Raw genomic sequence first — 20502 nt, forward strand, 5'->3', positions numbered from 1 at the left:
TATATTTGGATATCGTACCGTATGATAGGATTATTGAATATTCAACGCAAAAATGTGGAAATGATATTTTGTTTATTTTTCTATATAAATCGCAATGTTGTTTTAGGTTCGCAGTTAGCTTACATTTTCAAAACACCTTTGAGAATTACCGCTCATACACACACTCTAAATGAATGTTCAGTTGTCAACATAATCTTAAGAAAACACTTACGAACCAATACTATGTGCACTGATATGTTTAGTATAGATACAATACTCGTTGTCTGCAATTGTGTTGAATGAAGCAGCACAGGCCTCCTATAGGTATTATCTATAACCAGTACAGGGGTCGGTGCGAGTATACAAACTTTGATTTTGTAACCTTGAAATAAGTGTCACGGCCAACTCGGGCGAAATTAATATATTTCCGCTCGAGAAAGTTGACAGGGAAAATCACTGATAAGCAGGAAGTTATCAATACAGATTATTCTTCCATAGATAACATTTTCGCTTCATCTTCCAAGAACAATATTTACTATACTCCAATGTGTGGCGCCTGACGCTTGACCTCTTTGATGTCCTCAACCGGAAAACACGCAATCCCATCATGCTTAACGTACCGAAAAGAGGATGTACGTTTGGAACGTGTAAAAATAAGTGTGGGGTATTATCAGATATAATTGGTGTGCGGAGAATGGGATTGTTTATAAGCTGTTACATTGATTTTAAGATGAGTGACGCCTGTCAAAACAATACAATGATCAATTATACTTTCACATACCAGCAGTAGCGTAACGGCTATAAGCGCTCACTGGCTAAGTCCATGGGCCCCCCAGAGCTCAAGGGGCCCCAGAGCATAAGCAGTCCAATTCAACTAACCAGCGTTGGGTTGGGCCCCTAAAGCGTGGTTCCCACTACTAGCGATGCAACACAAGGACGTAACGCAACGTAAGTGAATTGACCAATCACAAGCGATGGCTTATTCGCTTGTGATTGCTAACTGTCTATAACTTTGCTTGCCATTGGTTAAAACGCCTGCGTTGCGTTTACGTCCTTGCGTTTACGTTCTAGTGGGAACCAAGCTTTAAGAGTGCTAAACCATGAGCCTTTTCCGCCGCCCTGATGAAGTAGAAAGCATTCCCGGCTATTTTAAGAATTAACCCAAAACAACCCAAACTCAACATAATCCTTACTGCTGGTGTCCATCGTCTTTTTGTCTTTCCGTGGTAGGCCGACTTACTGTGCCATGCCAACGGAACGTACGACGGTAACAAATCGTACCGACATCGTACCGTCAGCCAGTTCGTACATCTGAATCATTCGGTAAAAGAGGTTTAAACTTTTAAAAAAGTACTTTTCTTCTTCAAGTGCTTTTGTCGGAACTTTCGAATTGGTTTGATTGATATAGGGGGCGCACTTGACAATATTATTGCCAAACATTACTGGGTATATAAATACACTGGTAGTGACTAGTTACTGCAGTATTTTATTTTATTTATATTCAGTCAGGTGATACATAAAAAAGGAGCACGGAGGAGAAACTAGAGCTGTTAACAAAGACAACTATCGTACTATTAATTAATATCCTTATTCAATAAATGTGTACGACTGAGTAAAAAACAAATATGCTCTGAACCAAAAGGTATCGTAGTAGGATCATAAGTGGGTGCAATATAGTACAGTAATAATCGGTGTATGACGTATGTACCTGGATCGAGTCCAGGTTGACGAATCTGACAAGGCGTTGTCAATCAACAGGCTAGCCTACTTTGTATTTGGGAAGGAAGCTCGTTGAAACTGACTGAAATAAGGAGACGCGTTGATGATTCTCATTTTATTAATAAGGTCAACTCAAAATGTTGACTTTCTGACTCGCGAGGACTTATTTTACGTAATGTACTTGTATGATGTATAAAGTGATTGTTCAAACGTTATTACGTCAAAGGCTTAAGCTTGGTTCAGACTAGAGACGCAGCACAAGGACGTAACGAAACGTAAGTTAGTTGACCAATCACAAGCGATGAATTATTCGAACTGTAGCTTGTCATTGGTCAACACGCTTCAATTGCGTTTACGTCCTTGCGTTACGTCCAAGTGGGAACCAAGCTTTAAAAGGCGATGAATTACGTTTATTTTGGTGATAGATTAAGTGTAAGCAGGTACGTATGTACTAAGTGTAATGGTATTTGTTTGTGACGTCGTGTAACAAAGTCGTCGTGAATTAAAAAAACTCAATATCGGTATTTACTGACTACTATGTCTTAATGTTAATTCATAACGTTTATTAGTGATAACGTTTAATATTGATAACATAAATATTGTGAAAATGTAAACAATTTAATATTATTAATTTTATTATTATTATTTATCGTTTTCTTCTTGAGGCTTGTCTTCTTCGTCAGCAAATACAATCCTTCCAACATCTTCTATATCCATATGCGGGTGTATACCAACTTCTATGCCTTCATCATTACAGATTTCAATCAGCGTTTTAACATTTGAATCAGACAACCTGAGGTATCTACTCTGTAGAATCTCAAACGCGTTGAAGTCCGTCGGTTCTGCGTGGTGAGTTGGTTGCGACTGCATCTGTAGGGCTAGAAGACGCTGTTGTTGTTTTCGGCTTAGCGTTCCCAGAGAAGAAGGAAGCCCTTGGCCTCTTTCTATCATTGAGTGAATTTCTTCGAGTGTGTCGTGAGAGAGCTGTAAATGGTGACCAGAGTTGGGCATCGTGCCTGGTTGGTGTAACTTTGATTTATTTCTACCTATAAATATGCAGTAATAATATTAATTATCAGTTTTTTATTTAAGTATTACAAAATGCTTTATTACACGAGTAAAATTCAAGGGCTAATATTCTCGCGTAACGTTTGCACTGTATTGAACATAAAATAAAAGTTTTGTCTGTGTCTAAGTATAGAGGGCGGTACAGGAGGTACAATTTCAGAGCGTGCACGTTTAGTTTGTTCAGCGATTCTCTAATAGTAATGCATTGTTTTTACATTTTGTTGTTTAAAATCATGTTCGTAGTAACTTTATGATTTCGTTATTATCTTAACAAAAACCTTTAAACAAATTGATTGTTTTGATATTAAATTCGATATTTAAAGCCTTGTGAATGTTAAACATTTTTAAAGCAAATGACTCGACTCCATATGCTATATAAGCATAGTTGGACACACAGATGGCCGGTGTGCACACCACATGACTTTCTAAAATCTGTGAACGCAATGTCGAAACTCTCTATATATGGCTCTGTACAATTTAATCAAAATGCTAATAGTAATACCATCAGTTTTGGATGGCATGATGCTTCCACGCCTGTGTCTGCCACCCTCAACCGGTGGATGGTGTGGTTCTGTGGTGTCATCGTCTCTGGAACCTTGTTTTGTTTTTACGTGGTGCAAACTTTTACTTAAGCGATCATTCTGCTCTGCTGTTGACTTTGTCGGTGATTCTATAAAGAAACTGACATTGTGAATACAAATCGGGGTGTATTAACACACGTTTATTGTTATAATTACTGTGCACAGACCATTTTAAACGAGTTTAGCTCAATAGTAACAACCATCGGAAGATAAATTGTTGTGGGTGAAAAAAAAACCCACGATTTTTAGCTCTGTTATGCATTCTCAAATGTAGGCCATATTACTGGATTTCGGTACAGTTACGTCAGTCATGAGTCCGGTCGTGAGTTACAGACCTGGAACTAGGTCAGGATTGAACCGTGGACATTGGAAGGCAAGCACGTTAACCACCAAGCTACAGCTTCCTTCTTACTCCCTGACATAAGTCCCTAAACACTAAACAAAGGACATACTTCTTTGGTCTTGGACATTCCGTCGATTTTTTCCTTTATCCTTTATTTTTATTCCATGTTTATCTGCTGCCAGCAACGGCTCACTCTTCATTTTTGGATGTCCATGTGTTTCCACAGTGTCGCCAGCAGTCTCTAATTTGTCGTCTGCTTTGGCAGCCGTCTTCGTACCCATTTGAAAACCTCTCACAGACGAGCGTCGACGTTGCTCATTCGTGTTTGTTGATTCCGTCACTGATTGGTCAGACGGCCGACGATTGTGTTTCGATATATTTGAGATAGACGATTTCCTATCCTGGTGTTGATGATCAGGTTGTCGTCGTTGAGGTATGACTTGGTGGCTTGAAGAGTCTTGGCGGAGGTAGCTGTTATGTTTACTGTGGTGACTGGATAGATGGGTGGAAGAGTCTCTGTGTGCCCCCATGTACGAATGCGATGGCCGACGGTCCGTCCCTACGTTCCTGGAATGGAAGCTACTGTAGGATAGCAAAACAAAATAATGATATAATAATAACCAAAAACTGAAAATGATAATAAATAATTTGTTTAGAGAGAAAGGAATTTGGAGTTGGGAATTAACTCAATAAACAAGACAATGTGGAGAGAGTGGATATGGAATCAACTTAATCAAGAAGACGATGTGGAGAGAGTGGGGATGGAAACAACTTAATCAAGAAGATGATGTGGAGAGAGTGGATATGGAATCAACTTAGTCAGGAAGACGATGTGGAGAGAGTGGAGAGGGAATCAACTTAATCAACAAGACGATGTAGAGAGAGTGGAGATGGAATCAACTTAATCAACAAGACGATGTGGAGAGAGTGGGGATGGAATCAACTTAATCAAGAAGATGATGTGGAGAGAGTGGATATGGAATCAACTTAATCAAGAAGACGATGTAGAGAGAGTGGAGATGGAGTCAACTTAATCAAGAAAACGATGTGGAGAGAGTGGGGATGGAATCAACTTAATCAAGAAGATGATGTGGAGAGAGTGGATATGGAATCAACTTAATCAAGAAGACGATGTAGAGAGAGTGGAGATGGAATCAACTTATTCAACAAGACGATGTGGATAGAGTGGAGATGGAATCAACTTAATCAAGAAGACGATGTAGAGAGAGTGGCGATGGAATCAACTTATTCAACAAGACGATGTGGAGAGAGTGGAGATGGAATCAACTTAATCAAGAAGACGATGTAGAGAGAGTGGAGATGGAATCAACTTAATCAAGAAGACGATGTAGAGAGAGTGGAGATGGAATCAACTTATTCAACAAGACGATGTGGAGAGAGTGGAGATGGAATCAACTTAATCAAGAAGACGATGTAGAGAGAGTGGAGATGGAATCAACTTAATCAAGAAGACGATGTGGAGAGAGTGGAGATGGAATCAACTCAATCAACAAGACGATGTGGAGAGAGTGGATATGGAATCAACTTAATCAACAAGACGATGTGGAGAGAGTGGGGATGGAATCAACTTAATAAAGAAGACGATGTGGAGAGAGTGGAGATGGAATCAACTTAATCAAGAAGATGATGTGATGAGAGTGGAGATGGAATCAACTTAATCAACAAGACGATGTGGAAAAAGTGGAGATGGAATCAACTTTATCAACAAGACGATGTGGAGAGAGTGGGGATGGAATCAAGTTAATCAACAAGACGATGTGGAGAGAGTGGAGATGGAATCAACCTAATCAAGAAGACGATGTGATGAGAGTGGAGATGGAATCAACTTAATCAAAAAGACGATGTGGAGAGAGTGGAGATGGAATCAACCTAATCAACAAGACGATGTGGAGAGAGTGGAGATGGAATCAACTTAATCAAGAAGATGATGTGGAGAGAGTGGAGATGGAATCGACTTAATCAGGAAGACGATGTGGAGAGAGTGGAGATGGAATCAACTTAATCAACAAGGGGATGTGGAGAGAGTGGAGATGGAATCAACTTAATCAAGAAGACGATGTGGAGATGAAATCAACTTAATCAAGAAGACGATGTGGAGAGCGTGGAGATGGAATCAACTTAATCAAACAGACGATGTGGAGAGAGTGGAGATGGAATCAACTTAATCAAGAAGACGATGTGGAGAGAGTCGAGATGGAATCAACCTAATCAACAAGACGATGTGGAGAGAGTGGATATGGAATCAACTTTTAATCAAGAAAAAGATGTGGAGAGAGTGGAGATGGAATCCACTTAATCAAGAAGACGATGTGGATAGAGTGGAGATGGAAGAAAGTTAATCAACAAGACGATGTGGAGAGAGCGGAGATGGAATTAACTCAATCAACAAGACGATGTGGAGAGAGTGGAGATGGAATTAACTCAATCAACAAGACGATGTGGAGAGAGTGGAGATGGAATCAACTTAATCAAGAAGACGATGTAGAGAGAGTGGAGATGGAATCAACTTATTCAACAAGACGATGTGGAGAGAGTGGAGATGGAATCAACTTATTAAACAAGACGATGTGGAGAGAGGGGAGATGGAATCAACTTAATAAAGAAGACGATGTAGAGAGAGTGGAGATGGAATCAACTTAATCAAGAAGACGATGTGGAGAGAGTGGAGATGGAATCAACTTAATCAAGAAGATGATGTGGAGAGAGTGGATATGGAATCAACTTATTCAACAAGACGATGTGGAGAGAGGGGAGATGGAATCAACTTAATCAAGAAGATGATGTGGAGAGAGTGGAAATGGAATCGACTTAATCAGTAAGACGATGTGGAGAGAGTGGAGAGGGAATCAACATAATCAACAAGGGGATGTGGAGAGAGTGGAGATGGAATCAACTTAATCAAGAAGACGATGTGGAGATGAAATCAACTTAATCAAGAAGACGATGTGGAGAGAGTGGAGATGGAATCAACTTAATCAAACAGACGATGTGGAGAGAGTGGAGATGGAATCAACTTAATCAAGAAGACGATGTGGAGAGAGTGGAGATGGAATCAACCTAATCAACAAGACGATGTGGAGAGAGTGGATATGGAATCAACTTTTAATCAAGAAAAAGATGTGGAGAGAGTGGAGATGGAATCCACTTAATCAAGAAGACGAGGTGGATAGAGTGGAGATGGAAGAAAGTTAATCAACAAGACGATGTGGAGAGAGCGGAGATGGAATTAACTCAATCAACAAGACGATGTGGAGAGAGTGGAGATGGAATTAACTCAATCAACAAGACGATGTGGAGAGAGTGGAGATGGAATCAACTTAATCAAGAAGACGATGTAGAGAGAGTGGAGATGGAATCAACTTATTCAACAAGACGATGTGGAGAGAGTAGAGATGGAATCAACTTATTCAACAAGACGATGTGGAGAGAGGGGAGATGGAATCAACTTAATCAAGAAGACGGTGCGAAGAGAGCAGGAGATGGAATGAACTCAATTAAAAAGACGAGGACTTAATATGAAAAAGATGCGAAACAATATATAATTGGTTTATAATGGTCTGTTGGTCCTTACCTCTTTTTACCCTTTTGTTCAATGCCCATCTCTTTCGCCCATTCTTTGACAGTATGCCCGTAGCCTACTGGTTGATGTACAGGAGAGTGATGGCTAGAATCATGATGGGGTTCATGCGTCGTATGTACGTTGTGTACACTGATTTTAGAAGGATCTTTCTTCGCTCGTCCAGTTACAGTGACATACATTGGTTGGTGTTTATCGTCGCGTACAGCGTACGTTTGCTGTTGTAAATATATATGTAAATGAGTACAGTTAATTACCTTAAACTAGATGGCACGCTCGCTTCGCTCGCGTACCATCTAGGTCGTGCCAACAGATGGTTCTCGAATACACAGTATTTCCAGCGAGAAAAAAATGGAGATTTCAAATGTACGTACTGCAGGACTATAATACATTGTCGTTTACAGAAACGAATAAATATACACAATGATTTATGTAGTCAACCAAAATTAGCACCCTGGGAATTACTTCCGAGAGAGAAACAAAATGAGTCAAATTTTTTTATTTGGACTAATTTAAACAAACCCAATTTGTGTTTTGTATGTAACATAAGGGTTGAGGGATGGGGGAAGAAGATAGGTACAAAGAGGAAACATTTTAAAATATATTCTTATCCACTCAGTAACGAAATATTGTTTTTAATGTTTTATAGGCCTATAAATAATATACCACTAAATACAGTAAAACATTTACGATTTAATACGGTACTTTGTTAAAACTCTCACTGTCATAGTCGATTGAAATAGTAAAGTACATGTAACGATACACCACTACGACGTTTATATATTTTTAAATTATTAATTAATACAAACGTTGAGAAGCAACTGTCAGTAATAACGTTTATTTATTTGTATATTATATGTTTATAATCTAACAGTAGGGCCTATCCACACTCACAGTAATAAAGTTTATTTGTATATATTTTTATATTACATCTAACAGTACCAACACTCACAGTAAGAAATTTGCGATTCAAATTGCGATCAAAAGTGGTTATACCTTAACAGTATTGTACAGCATTGCAATACTATTTATGTTTATTCTCCAAGGGGGCCCATAAATCTAAATCTATACCTCTATAATGGTTAAACCAAATAATTTGGAATGTTTATTTGTATATTATATGTTTATAATCTAACAGTAGGGCCTACCCACACTCACAGTAATAAAGTTTATTTGTATATTTTTATATTACATCTAACAGTACCAACACTCACAGTAAGAAATTTGCGATTCAAATTGCGATCAAAAGTGGTTAATACCTTAACAGTATTGTACAGCATTGCAATACTATTTATGTTTATTCTCCAAGGGGGCCCATAAATCTAAATCTATACCTCCATGGTTAAACCAAATAATTTGGAATGTTCCATTCATCACAAATCAATACATTTGTAAAAACGTATATTAAATCTATCAAAATAGTATTTTTAAAAGAAAATCGGCCTGTCTTCAACATTATGATGCTGTACTCTAGCTGTTCAACCGATTTTCAGCTATTAAAAACAATTATCGTAGGAGGAGATAGGAAAATGCGAAGCCTCCTCGCATTTTTTTGGCGGGTATTTTTCAAGATGGACATCCATTAGACAGTGTATACCACGATCGGAAAACACCCCTATTTGGGGCAAATCGTTGAACCTAAATTCGTTTTAATCGTCAATAACTAATTATCTAACTCAATTTAATTAGTAAACAGGGTTACATCAGGCGGTTAAAATCAGTACCGAAAGTACGAACCAACTTTACATACCATCGAGTGAAAATTCTAGAAGTAAGGCGCGATTTACCGAATTTTGCCCTTACGTAAATTTATATATAGATTGCGTAGGGCCTTCCTACCTACAGTACTTTTCAATTACGCACACAAAAGTTACTGTAGGAAAAAGGCCTTTTGATAATTGTACTACCTCATCTGGTGCAAAAGAAATGCGATCGGTTAAGGTTAAGGTTGATCGGAAATAGGCTGCGCGACGCATGATGGGAAGGGTTTGGGATCAAACGTCACGGCGTTTGTTTGTACGTACGCGTCGTGACGTTTGCTCCCCCCCCCCCCCGCCCCATGCCTTGTGCAATGATGTTAATCGTTTCTCAGAATGTACTGTGTGGTAGTGAGAGTCAATGTAACTTATACCGTAATAAACCAGTATTGTCTTCATTCAATTACAGTAAATCCCTGTAATGTACAAATTATGATAGGATCTTCTTACCATTCTGTTCGATTCTTCTTGCTGCTCGGGGTGGTGGCGATGACTACTACCATGGCCTGCTATGTGATGAATACTTTCTTTGTCTCTCTGCAGACGTTCTATCTGTCGAATTAACTGTTTCTCCTCCTGGCGAAACGCATGTTCGCTCACATATTGAGCGTTTTTGATAAACCTAGAGGCCAAAATAATTAATTAGGACATTTTACATTACTTGTGTTAGAAGTAGGTCTACTAGTCCTAGTAATCAGTAGGCCATGTGTAGGTAGCTCTGCTTAGGCCTATGTCTCATGGAGACTTACTGCTTTTAACGGCCAAGTGCGGGCAAAATATTACTATTGATCATACATTCCAATAATTATCGATCTATAATTTCCCCTATGTTTCATCATTTTTGGGGTCATTTGTGTTACACGATCTTGTTGAAAATAAACATTTTTTATCAGTGGGAAGATAGTTTAAATTAAACAGTAAAATCTGTATTCTTTTGTACGCAACTCTTGTAAATAGAGAAGCATTTTTAGAAAACTATGGAAACAAAACGGTGTGGTAAAAAATGACTAAATATAGGTAATATAACTTGAATTTTACGTTTCTGGTATTTATATTCAAATTCAGTTGTTTATATTCGTGTTACATCAGCAATTATCCATCGTATACCCACCATCTTTTTTTTTCTTCAATTTCTAGGGAATCACCAGACATGCATTACATTAGTTAAACTACCCAGCTACTGAAATATCTGTCTGATTTTTATAGCTGTTTTTGTTTGACCATTTGTAGGGAAATTCATATTGTTTCATCATGCTTTATGTTACACATATTTGATTTATGTACAATTAGCCAAATATTATATTTACATTTTATGTTTGCCTTTTGTTTTTGCCTTTTGAGAATTTAATTTTGTTTTGCCTCATGTCAGCGCTGTGTCGGTTTTGTTTTTCTTTTGCATATTTATACTGAATAAAAAAAAAAAAAAAAAAAAAAAATTATATTTAAAGTTTATGCCTGTACCTGAGCTTTAAAAACCATCATTCGCATCAAATATTAACATAATTATCTTGTCAACGTACTACCGTTTTATACACTCATTTCACGGCATAATTTGTTTAACCTTCTGGCCTTCTAATTAATTCTCGTTCATCTTCTATGACGAAGAATCGAGAAAAGGTACTTTCGTCAAATTATATTTTGTAAATTAGGACTTATCCGATTCATTTTCAATAAAAACATATACAGGATTAATACTAATGTCGCTAAATTCAATTTCTTGGACTTAATTATTTTATTGATTTCTGAATGCGTTCTTATGTAATAACAAACAGAGTTGATATCGTCATTATGATGATGTCTCATCAAGCTGTGTGAATTTCAAATTATGGAGATTCACACTGTCAGTCAGTTCGCAGTAGTCAGTATATATGTATAACAGACTTTCGAGTGCTCTTGGCATTTTTTTAATTTAGTTTTTTGCCTGTTTCTTTCTTTTTTTACTTGTTAATGCACATTTACACAAACGAGCGGTAACGGGTAATAAAAATATAGAATCCATGTTATTCCTTATGACCATTTACACACAATGCGGAGCGGAGGGGCGGTTTCCGTTCAGGATAGATACAGAATCTACGTGCGACAAGCTACGCGGTTTTCCGCTTACCGTTACCGCTCGTCTTTAAATTGCGCTTTATAAGATTTTATGCAATATTTTTGACATGTTTTTTTACATGCAGTTTGGCCACGAGATATAAATTGGTCAGTATTTTTGGAAATAAAAAGAGAATAATAATGCATGTCGGTTTAGTTCATTTATTTTATAAAAATAATATTTATATAGGCATAGGCCCTAATATTATTAATAATATTTAAAAAATTTGCTCATATTGATATTTTGGTTTTACTTCTTGTTCTGTTGATGAAATTAGCCTTCAATTAATGAAAATTAATCATTATTAAATTTTTACCACAAATCGGCATTTAATTATGCAATCAACAATTCAATTCATGAGAAGAACGGGAATGCAAACTCACGTCACAGCAGCAGCAATAGGGCCGACATTCTAACGTTTAGAAACAGTTAGGAGGATCGGAAAGCCAAAAATGTTTTCCATTAATTTGTGTCCTAGGCTAAACTGAAATCAGGCTTCGGAATTATGAAATGCAATATAGCCTATAATAAACCGAGGCCTAATTGATAATGATAATGCCTGTATATTTTGTTGTATTTATTCGGAAAAATAAAGATAATGTGTTGGAATCTTACCTGGTTTGTTGGCCATATTCAACGCGAACTTTCTTGTTGTTTACGTTGACAGAGTGCACCGTCCGCGCATCCATCGTCGGGTCCCGTGCGGTTACGTTCAACCCCATCGTTTGGAGCTGTTCTCGTCCTAAGTTACTCATGGTAGAAGTGTGATTGTTTTACACTTCTTACTAATTGTAATTGTATATTTTATTAGTTGATGGAAGAGTGAAGATCGACAACGTCGGTGTTTTTAAAGAATTTTGCAGTGTGACGTGATTTTTAACAACACCATCATCATCACACTCTCGTCGTCTCATGTACCGCGCCGCCGGTAACCAAGGACATTGGAATAGCGCCATCTCGCGTCACGCGCGTAGATTGAAATATCGTGCATACTACACGTGGCATATGTACTACTCTACGTAGGCCGGGTGCGTACGACGTACAGTACGGTAGAAAACGAAGGAAACTTTAGACGTCCTTTTTTGTTTATACTTTTTTTACTCTTATAAATAAATTATACCTTTTGAGATTCTCAATTCAAGTAGAAAAGTACCTAGTAAAACGAAAAAAACAAACCAAATTTCATTGATATTTATTTAATTGTTGTTCCTAGATTATATTATTATAGTAATTTTGTACATATCATATTGCTAGTATTATCTAATATATTTATTATATCTATACTGTGTGTTGTGTGCAAGTTTCTAGATGAAAAAATAGTGTTAATTGATTATTAATTACTAAGATACTGAGTGATAGGCCTAGATATGTCACTCAATTAATTCTATCTGGCAAAACACTGGGACACAAAATTTCCCCAATGCTGGCTTACACTTACGTTGCTAACTACACTATAATTATTACTATTATTCTTAACCACTAGATTTTTCAATTAGAAAAATATAGAAATATTTGTAGAAAATTTAGATCAAGTGTTTCGGTTAAAGCTTGGTTCCCAATTGGATGCAATGCAACAACATTACGTAGGCACAACTCAAGAGAGTTGACCACCAATCACAAGCGATAGTTTGAATGATCCACATGCTGTGATTGGTCAAATTATTTAAGGTGTGCTTCATCATTTGCGTCCAATAGGAACAAAGTTTATAAGATTATTTATTAAATATTGCTGCATGTTGTATAGCATAAGATAACAATAAATCCTGAAAAATAACATTTGCTGTTTTAAAATCTCTCTATGGAATTTTTTTTTAATTAAAAAATTAATAAACAAAACTCGGATAAAAGTAATATGTATTTATTTTTCTTTTCTTAGTGCATATTGCAACTGTTGTTGAAAATAAAAGGAAAAAATAATATTTTTATTTGAGAAAAAAAAATTGACAGCAATTCCTTTACAGCCTAATTAATACATTTTACCTAATTAAAATTTATATTATAAAGATTACTAATTAATGGTAATATATAAATGATACAAATTGAAAGACAAAATCAATAATAATTTGGCAAGATTACAGTAATAACAAGAAAGATGCCGGTAACAAATAAAATAAAAGTACTGATTGATAATAGAATTTTGATATATGATATCAAAGTATATTTATCGTAAAATGTAGCATATATATGTTTTATAAATCAATTAGGAAGACATAATCAGCATATCTTTAAAACACCCATCATTCTTTGTTCCAAAATTGCCAAATAGTAGTAAGAGGAAAGATTATGATAAAGGTTCTGTTCTCTGTGACGGTATTCACCATTCAGGGAAACACTCTTTACATTGAGAACAAAAAATACCACCAACAACAACTCCCAGTGATACCACTTAAATTCTAAATTTGTATTCACTTAAAGATGTATTGTTCCCCCCCCCCCCCCCAAAAAAAACATGAAAATTGAAGATTAATCAAATCAGACAAAAAATAGGCTATTTTGCAGTTTTAATAAAGGTATTCACTTTTGTAAAACAAATAAACTTATAAAAAGACAAGAAACGGTTAATTTTAACCAAAAACTATTGTCTGACAGACAATTCAAATATTGTTTACTTTAATTTACTTTTTTTTCAGGTAAATAATTTTTTTGGAGATCCAGTTTTTGGTGAAAGTGAAAACTATTATGTGGCATCAAAATGGCATATCCAACAAAAAATGTGAAAAAAAATTTTTTTTTTAGGGGGACAATCTTTAAGTGAAATACTTAGTATTTAAGGGAATGGGTGATTGGTGAATATGGCCACTGGTTTCCTTGGAGTGTGGTTATCAGAAGATTTTTCTGAAGTACCAAACTATATTTTGGCAACTTTCACAAATTCAATAATGATTTAAGTAATTAGTAAATTACCAACCATTAAGTACTAAACATTTAGACAGAAATCTGCATATATACAGTTAAGTAGGTTAAAATATAAACATCCTCTTTAACAGTAGAACCTGTATATATAACTAAACACTTAAAAATATAATATTTCGGTCACAGATTTTTTGGCAAACCTTAGGGCAAAAGCCTGGTGCTTTGACTAAACTAACTTGAGAAAATTAAAATTTAAAAGTGCATATTATATAATATTTTGTACTGTGTTCATTGCATTAACATAATCTAGTATATAATTAATTTAATAACTGTATGATACTTTTATAAAATACATAATCTTTTTATAATTAATTCAATATCTTTATTACATACAGTTTATATACTTATATATATATCATAATTCTTTCATTAGCCCTGATAAAGGAATAGTAATTTTTCCCCATAAAAACCTTTTATGGTGTACAGTCAACTCTCCCAATACTGGACTTTCTGAGAAAACCAACACTTTATCAAAACCATACTTTCTTAAGTAAAAAATTCTATTTACTAAATAGTTTAATAAAATTACACATACACTTCACGAAATAAAAGATTTTTTCTCCGGAAGCCCAATCCAATCAATCAATCAATCAATTAATCAGATTTATATATATATATATCCATAATAATTGGATATCACCTATATATCCATAATAATTGGATATCACCCGTCACCTTGATACACTTAAGTTCATTCATCACTATGCTCGAACCAATTGTCTTCATCATTCCGCTATTAATATATTCCCTAGGTTGTGGGAAGAATTACCGGAAATAATTAAAAATTCTTTAATTTTAGACAGTTTTCAAATATTTTTAAATTCACTTAAATCACATGTTTTATATTGACTTTGTTGAATCGACTATTATGTATTTTATCCGTTTATTTTATATTGACACTGTTGATTCGTCTATTTGTTTTTTAAATATTTTTATATAGTTTATTTTATATCATTGTTGTTACTTTGGGAGTACGGAACCTGAACTCTTGTTATAGTGATTAGGTTCACTTTTAGGTTCCTGCCTACTCCCTTAGTTTCTGTGTTTTGTTTGTTTGTAACTGGTTTTTGGCAATAAATAATAATAATAATAATAATAATAATAATAATAATGTTCAAAGGCGCTTGACAAAGTTAAGCAGGAAATGCCTCTGTGTAAATATGGGTTTTTAGTCGTCAGACATATTAGACTATATTGGGAGAGTCAACTGTACTACCTCAACTGAGAGTCCCACTGCTTTCCACAGCATTTGTTTCCAGTAATTTGCCTTTGGATTTAGTATCTAGGCCTACAGTATTTTCTTTTTATTTAAAAAATTCTTATCTGCACTTTTTCAATTATTTAATTTGTTGCATAGTACAATTAAATAGGCTGATATTTGCTTATCTGAATGTGGTGTTTTTTTTAAATAATGTAATTTTAAAATATATCTATTTTTATCCTTGTATATAGTAGTTTCAAAACATTGTTGACAAGTCTATGGTGGCATTTTGTGCTTGTGAGAATCGTAACAGCACACTGTTTAATACTTATTGGCATTTCATAGCTCGACAGTATCAATATTCTACTCTAATATTTAGTAAATAACTATTTTTACATGTACATGTTTTTTTTTTTAAGGTTTACAGAATAAGTTTAAACACATATACATTATTATATATTATTTATCCTATTGTAGATTATCCCAATTTATATCATTGTAAATTGATTAAAGCTTCAAGCTTTATTCCTGCTATGACGCAACACAACAACGCAATCAAGTTGACCAATGATTGGTCCAATCATTTTCATTGTGCGTACTCCACTGTGTTTCCGAGTGGGTCAATAACATTTTTCATTTGACATAATTATTAATAATTATAAATTTTTTAAAGCTCTTCACTTAATATCTTTAAATGAAAATTTAAACCTCTTTATTTACTTGAAAGAAGAAAACAGTAAAATTGTCTCAATTTTACTTAATGAATTTCTCATGTAAACTTTGATAATTGACCTTTATGATTTGATTTGATTTGACCTCTATGCTATATCTATTTAACATGTGTTACGGGGTGCTTGGTGATGATTGTACTCCCTGAGCGCAACATCTTTTTTTCTTGATTACAGGTTGTCGTCGAAGGCTTATTGAGTCCGAATACTGAGGAAGGAGGACCTCTGGAGGTAAACGTTTACCTAAATTGATAGAAAATAAACATGTTAAATAACTGTCAATATAAAATTTCATGTAGTGATATTGTCAAAATGTGCATAGCTAGCTGTAATAAAGCGTGGTTCCCACTAGCGACGCAACGTACCGCAACACAATGACATATTGACTCAGAGTGCTGTATTGCGTAATCACAAGTGGGAACCGGCAACAGTGCTGCAAACATTGCAGGTTTGAATTGATTTCACGCAGGCGGGGGGGCAAACACAATTATTGGAAGGGTATTGCCTAGGTTTCGCTTCGCTGCGTCGCTAGTGGGAACCAAGCTTAAGAGACAAAAGAGCAGTACCATTATGCCATATGTCGAGTTCTTTACTGTTGATTCCATGTCTTATGTCAAATATTGTAGTGATATGCTTAAATATGGTAGTGATATGCTTAAATATGGTAGTGATATGCCTAAATATGGTACTGATATGCTTAAATATGGTAGTGATACGACATGTCCATATATTGGCACATCACATTTTTTTTGTCGCATGAAGTTTGATAGTGTAGACAGATAAATAGCATTCTTTATGCTACTCTCATACTCACTTATTTCTTTAAATAATTCCCTAATATTTTCAGCAGTTTTTGCACTAGTTTCTGTGAAGATAGCTCCAATGTCGTTTGAGTAAGTCTCTGCAACTTTTGTTTCTACTTCTCTTAAATCATCCATATCACATTTGTTACCAGCTATGGCTATTACAATGTTATCTGGTCCGTGTTGATGCAATTCCTGAATCCAATCTTTCACTTTTTCATATGAAATCTACAAAAATCAAATTTATCAAAGTTACCTATTTTTAAATAAATAAAGGTTAACTTTTAGTTAAACCAGTTGACAAGTACTTACTTGCTACGTTTCAGCTACTTTCAGTAGCCTTCGTCACGCAAATGACGTTGACATGATGTTCTGTCATTCGTCATAGTTCGGTGAATTGCGCCACCTCTCGTCTGATGTTCAGCTTTCTGCTGGTGGCCCCCTTTGGATGCTCGGGTGTCCCTTTTTATTAAGTCATCGTAGATGTGGCTCAGTTCATGTCCTCCCTGGTCTCTGTTGATGTTCATATTCGTTTTTCTTAACCAAATGGCTTCTTTTATTTTTCTTGATAAGTAGTGTTGTTCTTTGTCTAATATTTGTGTATTTTCAAAATCCGGTATGTGATTTTCTATGGTGGCGTGATCTGTGATAGCTGATTTGTGTAGAATTTTAGATTGTGAATGGTGAGCGCTCCATGAAATGAGCCACATCTACGATGACTTAATAAAAAGGGACACCCGAGCAGAAAGCTGAACATCAGACGAGAGGTGGCGCAATTCACCGAACTATGACGAATGACAGAACATCATGTCAACGTCATTTGCGTGACCAAGGCTACTGAAAGTAGCTGAAACGTAGCAAGTAAGTACTTGTCAACTGGTTTAACTAAATGTTAACCTTTATTTATTTAATATCCATTGAAACCAGATGACATTTTTTGAGAATTACCTATTTTTGTCTTTAACGTATTACAGAGTAACAATTAACAAAGTTTTTTTTAAAAAAAGAGGCGAAAATTGTCAAAGTTTAATAGTGTAGACAGAGCTTTATGTGACAAACAAATGTGATTTGCTCATATATGGACATGATGATGGCATATCACTACCATATTTAAGTAAAGCACTACCATATTTAAGTAAATCACTACACTACCATATTTAGTTAGTGTAGGTAGTATTAGGCACACACACTTTTTTGTCAAACTAGTTTGATAGTGTAGACAGAGTTTTAGATAGGCTGGTTTAAAAACGGCACTTGAATCGTACCTGACTTGTTATGTCATAAGCGACTATTGCAGCTGATGCGCCTCTGTAGTACATAGGTGCTAAACCACGATACTATAAAAAGAAAGAAAAGGAACGTCATTGGTAATATACTGTATATTAATTGATTATGAATACAGTCCCCCAGCTTACACGCCAGTAAAAGCACAACAACAATATCAATCAGACTATTGTATAAAAAAGAGATGTTTATTTATGAGGACCATAACGACACAGCGACCATTACGTACTCGATAGCTGGGCTGCCACTAGAGGGTGCTAGATCTGTCAAGACTGCTATAAACTTTTTATCTGATCTACCCACCTAGTAATAGTGTATCCACATAATAATAATCTTATAATTTCTTATCCTCAACTTTAGTTATTAAAATGATGATTTTAAATATTTTATTGTTGTACAGTCCAAATTAAAATTTTTCAATTATCATATCACCTTTTCTTGTCCCGCTGTGTCCCATATTTGAAACTTGTAGGATTTATCTTCTACCATTAAAGTTTTTGACATAAATGATGCTCTGAAAAAAAAATTATTTATTTAAAATTAATTTACAATGTGAAAGAAAACAATGTAATGAAAAAATACTTCGAAATCAGGTCATTAATATTTTTAGAGGAAATTGACTTGGATATGGTTTCATTGTGTAAAGCTCTGTCCACACTATCAAACTTGTTTGACAACAAAATGTGATGTGCCCAAATATGGTAGTGATATAACATAAAGTTTGATAGTGTAGACAGATCTTAAAATATACCACATTATGTGTGAGTGGGTATATCAACACTACCTAAAATAACAGGACCTTAGTAATACACAGTAGATAGGTAGGTATACTAACCCTATTGTAGGGGGTATGCTCTCTGTATATTGATCTGCTACAAATCTTTGTACTATACTAGATTTACCAACCCCTGAATCCTGCAAAAAAAACCATATATTAATTTATACATTTATAACCAACCTAAATTATAAATTTTAAAAAATTATTTCCTATCCATTTATAGGTGCCTATCCTAATTTTAGATCACAATTCTAGGTTAAAGGTCAAATCATACTGCACCTAAAGGTCAATATTTTGCTTATAACTTCCTGTCCATTGTTTTTATATTTAGCTTCTTAATTTTTTTTGGCTGGTTTTTTAATTTTAAAAAAGAAAAATGATCAGATAAGAGAAAGTAAAACTATTTTGCTGTTTTGAAAATGTCATCTAATAATGTCCATAGAGAATTACCAACATTTTGAAACTGATTTTTTCCTTGTTATAATACTTAGGAATGTGATTAAAAGTGTTATTATTAATTAACTATTAATTGTAATATGAATTAAATTACTAAAATTAATTGTTCTTGTCAAGGTTATAAAACTATTAGTAACCAATTAATGACTTGAGAAACTTATTTTTAAAATTTGTACGAGTGACATGTATACGAGCAATATCCTGTCCCATGATTCTGTGACGCGGCGGACCACAAGCTTAATGAAAGTGTCGTACTGTACCAATACGTAACGTTACTAGTCATCTCTCTTCTCTTTTTAAAATATGATGTGATTTTTAAAGAGGAATCTAGGTTTTGTACAAAACTCAGTTTTGAACAAAATAAAACCAGAATAAGTTGTTAATGTTATCAAGCTGTCATCACAAAATGAAGTGTACTGTATGTATATGTATGTAATTATGTTTTATAGCATTGTACCCATTTAGCTTTATTTACTCTTCTTTATGATGTTTAATTCAATATAAACTGACCTAATTTTAGGACAGAAACTGCGGTCTGTCTGCTTTGGCAAGGGTCCAACCAACCAAGCCTATCTATAGTACAGTACATCAGGGCCTAAGCCCTAATAGTACTAACTATGCCTAGTACAATACTGTTTAAGGAATATCTATAAACTATACTCTTCTACAGTTCTAAGACTATGCCTACTTTAGTTTTAGTTGTCAAATAAAAAGGAAAACATAAAAAAAGTTAATAAATATTAATATTTAAATAGGACATACTTATAATAATAAATAAAAATACTAATAATAGCCTAGCTAGCTAACTAGGCGTACAGTATTCAAAAGTAAATCTACACCAAGAGGCCGCATTAAATAAGGAACAGAGCGATTTAATTTAGGCCTCTCCTGCTGAATGGCTACACCTTCAGTATGTCAGCTACTACAGGGGTCTAGTCCATAGTTCTCTCTCGATCGACCCTACATTTCTTCATTTTTAGAGTACACTTTAGGCCTAAGAAAAAGTACGATTTACTTACCCCTAAAAGACATAATTTAATTTCTCGTAAAGCCATATTATATACAAACTATAAAACTAGACAGAAATACACAAAAGACTTGATCACGTTACATATTTGCAATATTTAACTAAAATTTATTTTTCATGACACGATGGTTTTTCAGTGTTTCCGATTTGCGATCGATCAACTTTATCCAAATTA

General features: G+C 34.8%; 2 protein-coding genes across 2 annotated transcripts; both read right to left on the bottom strand.

Moving 5' to 3' along the window:
- Positions 1-2243: 2243 nt before the first annotated feature.
- LOC140056894 (uncharacterized) lies at positions 2244-12036 on the bottom strand. Its single transcript, XM_072102412.1, has 6 exons — positions 11753-12036; positions 9496-9667; positions 7283-7506; positions 3800-4272; positions 3269-3436; positions 2244-2744 (listed from the first exon to the last, which is right to left on the bottom strand). Exons 1-6 carry the CDS (start codon positions 11890-11892, stop codon positions 2341-2343), a joined length of 1581 nt encoding a protein of 526 aa, XP_071958513.1. The 5' UTR covers positions 11893-12036; the 3' UTR covers positions 2244-2340.
- A 1551-nt stretch (positions 12037-13587) lies between these two features.
- On the bottom strand, positions 13588-20481 carry LOC140056793 (ras-related protein Rab-22A-like). The gene is made up of 6 exons (XM_072102277.1): positions 20320-20481; positions 18902-18981; positions 18499-18580; positions 18048-18119; positions 16794-17010; positions 13588-16222 (listed from the first exon to the last, which is right to left on the bottom strand). The coding sequence occupies exons 1-6, from the start codon at positions 20353-20355 to the stop codon at positions 16095-16097; spliced, it is 615 nt and encodes a 204-aa protein (XP_071958378.1). The 5' UTR covers positions 20356-20481; the 3' UTR covers positions 13588-16094.
- Positions 20482-20502: the final 21 nt, after the last annotated feature.

This window comes from Antedon mediterranea, chromosome 8 (assembly GCF_964355755.1).
Source record: "Antedon mediterranea chromosome 8, ecAntMedi1.1, whole genome shotgun sequence".
Classification (NCBI taxonomy): domain Eukaryota; kingdom Metazoa; phylum Echinodermata; class Crinoidea; order Comatulida; family Antedonidae; genus Antedon; species Antedon mediterranea.

What these genes read in the sequence shown, in the direction of transcription:
- LOC140056894 (XM_072102412.1), bottom strand. Translation starts at nt 11,892, where the DNA reads ATGAGTAACTTAGGACGAGAACAGCTCCAAACGATGGGGTTGAACGTA. An exon ending in GAATATGGCCAACAAACCAG is followed by an intron (nt 9,668 to 11,752) that starts GTAAGATTCCAA and finishes TTTGGCCTCTAG; the next exon opens with GTTTATCAAAAACGCTCAAT. An exon ending in AAGAAGAATCGAACAGAATG is followed by an intron (nt 7,507 to 9,495) that starts GTAAGAAGATCC and finishes TATTTACAACAG; the next exon opens with CAAACGTACGCTGTACGCGA.
- LOC140056793 (XM_072102277.1), bottom strand. Translation starts at nt 20,355, where the DNA reads ATGGCTTTACGAGAAATTAAATTATGTCTTTTAGGG. An exon ending in TTAAATTATGTCTTTTAGGG is followed by an intron (nt 18,982 to 20,319) that starts GTAAGTAAATCG and finishes TTTTTTTTGCAG; the next exon opens with GATTCAGGGGTTGGTAAATC. An exon ending in GGAATTATTTAAAGAAATAA is followed by an intron (nt 16,223 to 16,793) that starts GTGAGTATGAGA and finishes CTATCAATTTAG; the next exon opens with GTAAACGTTTACCTCCAGAG.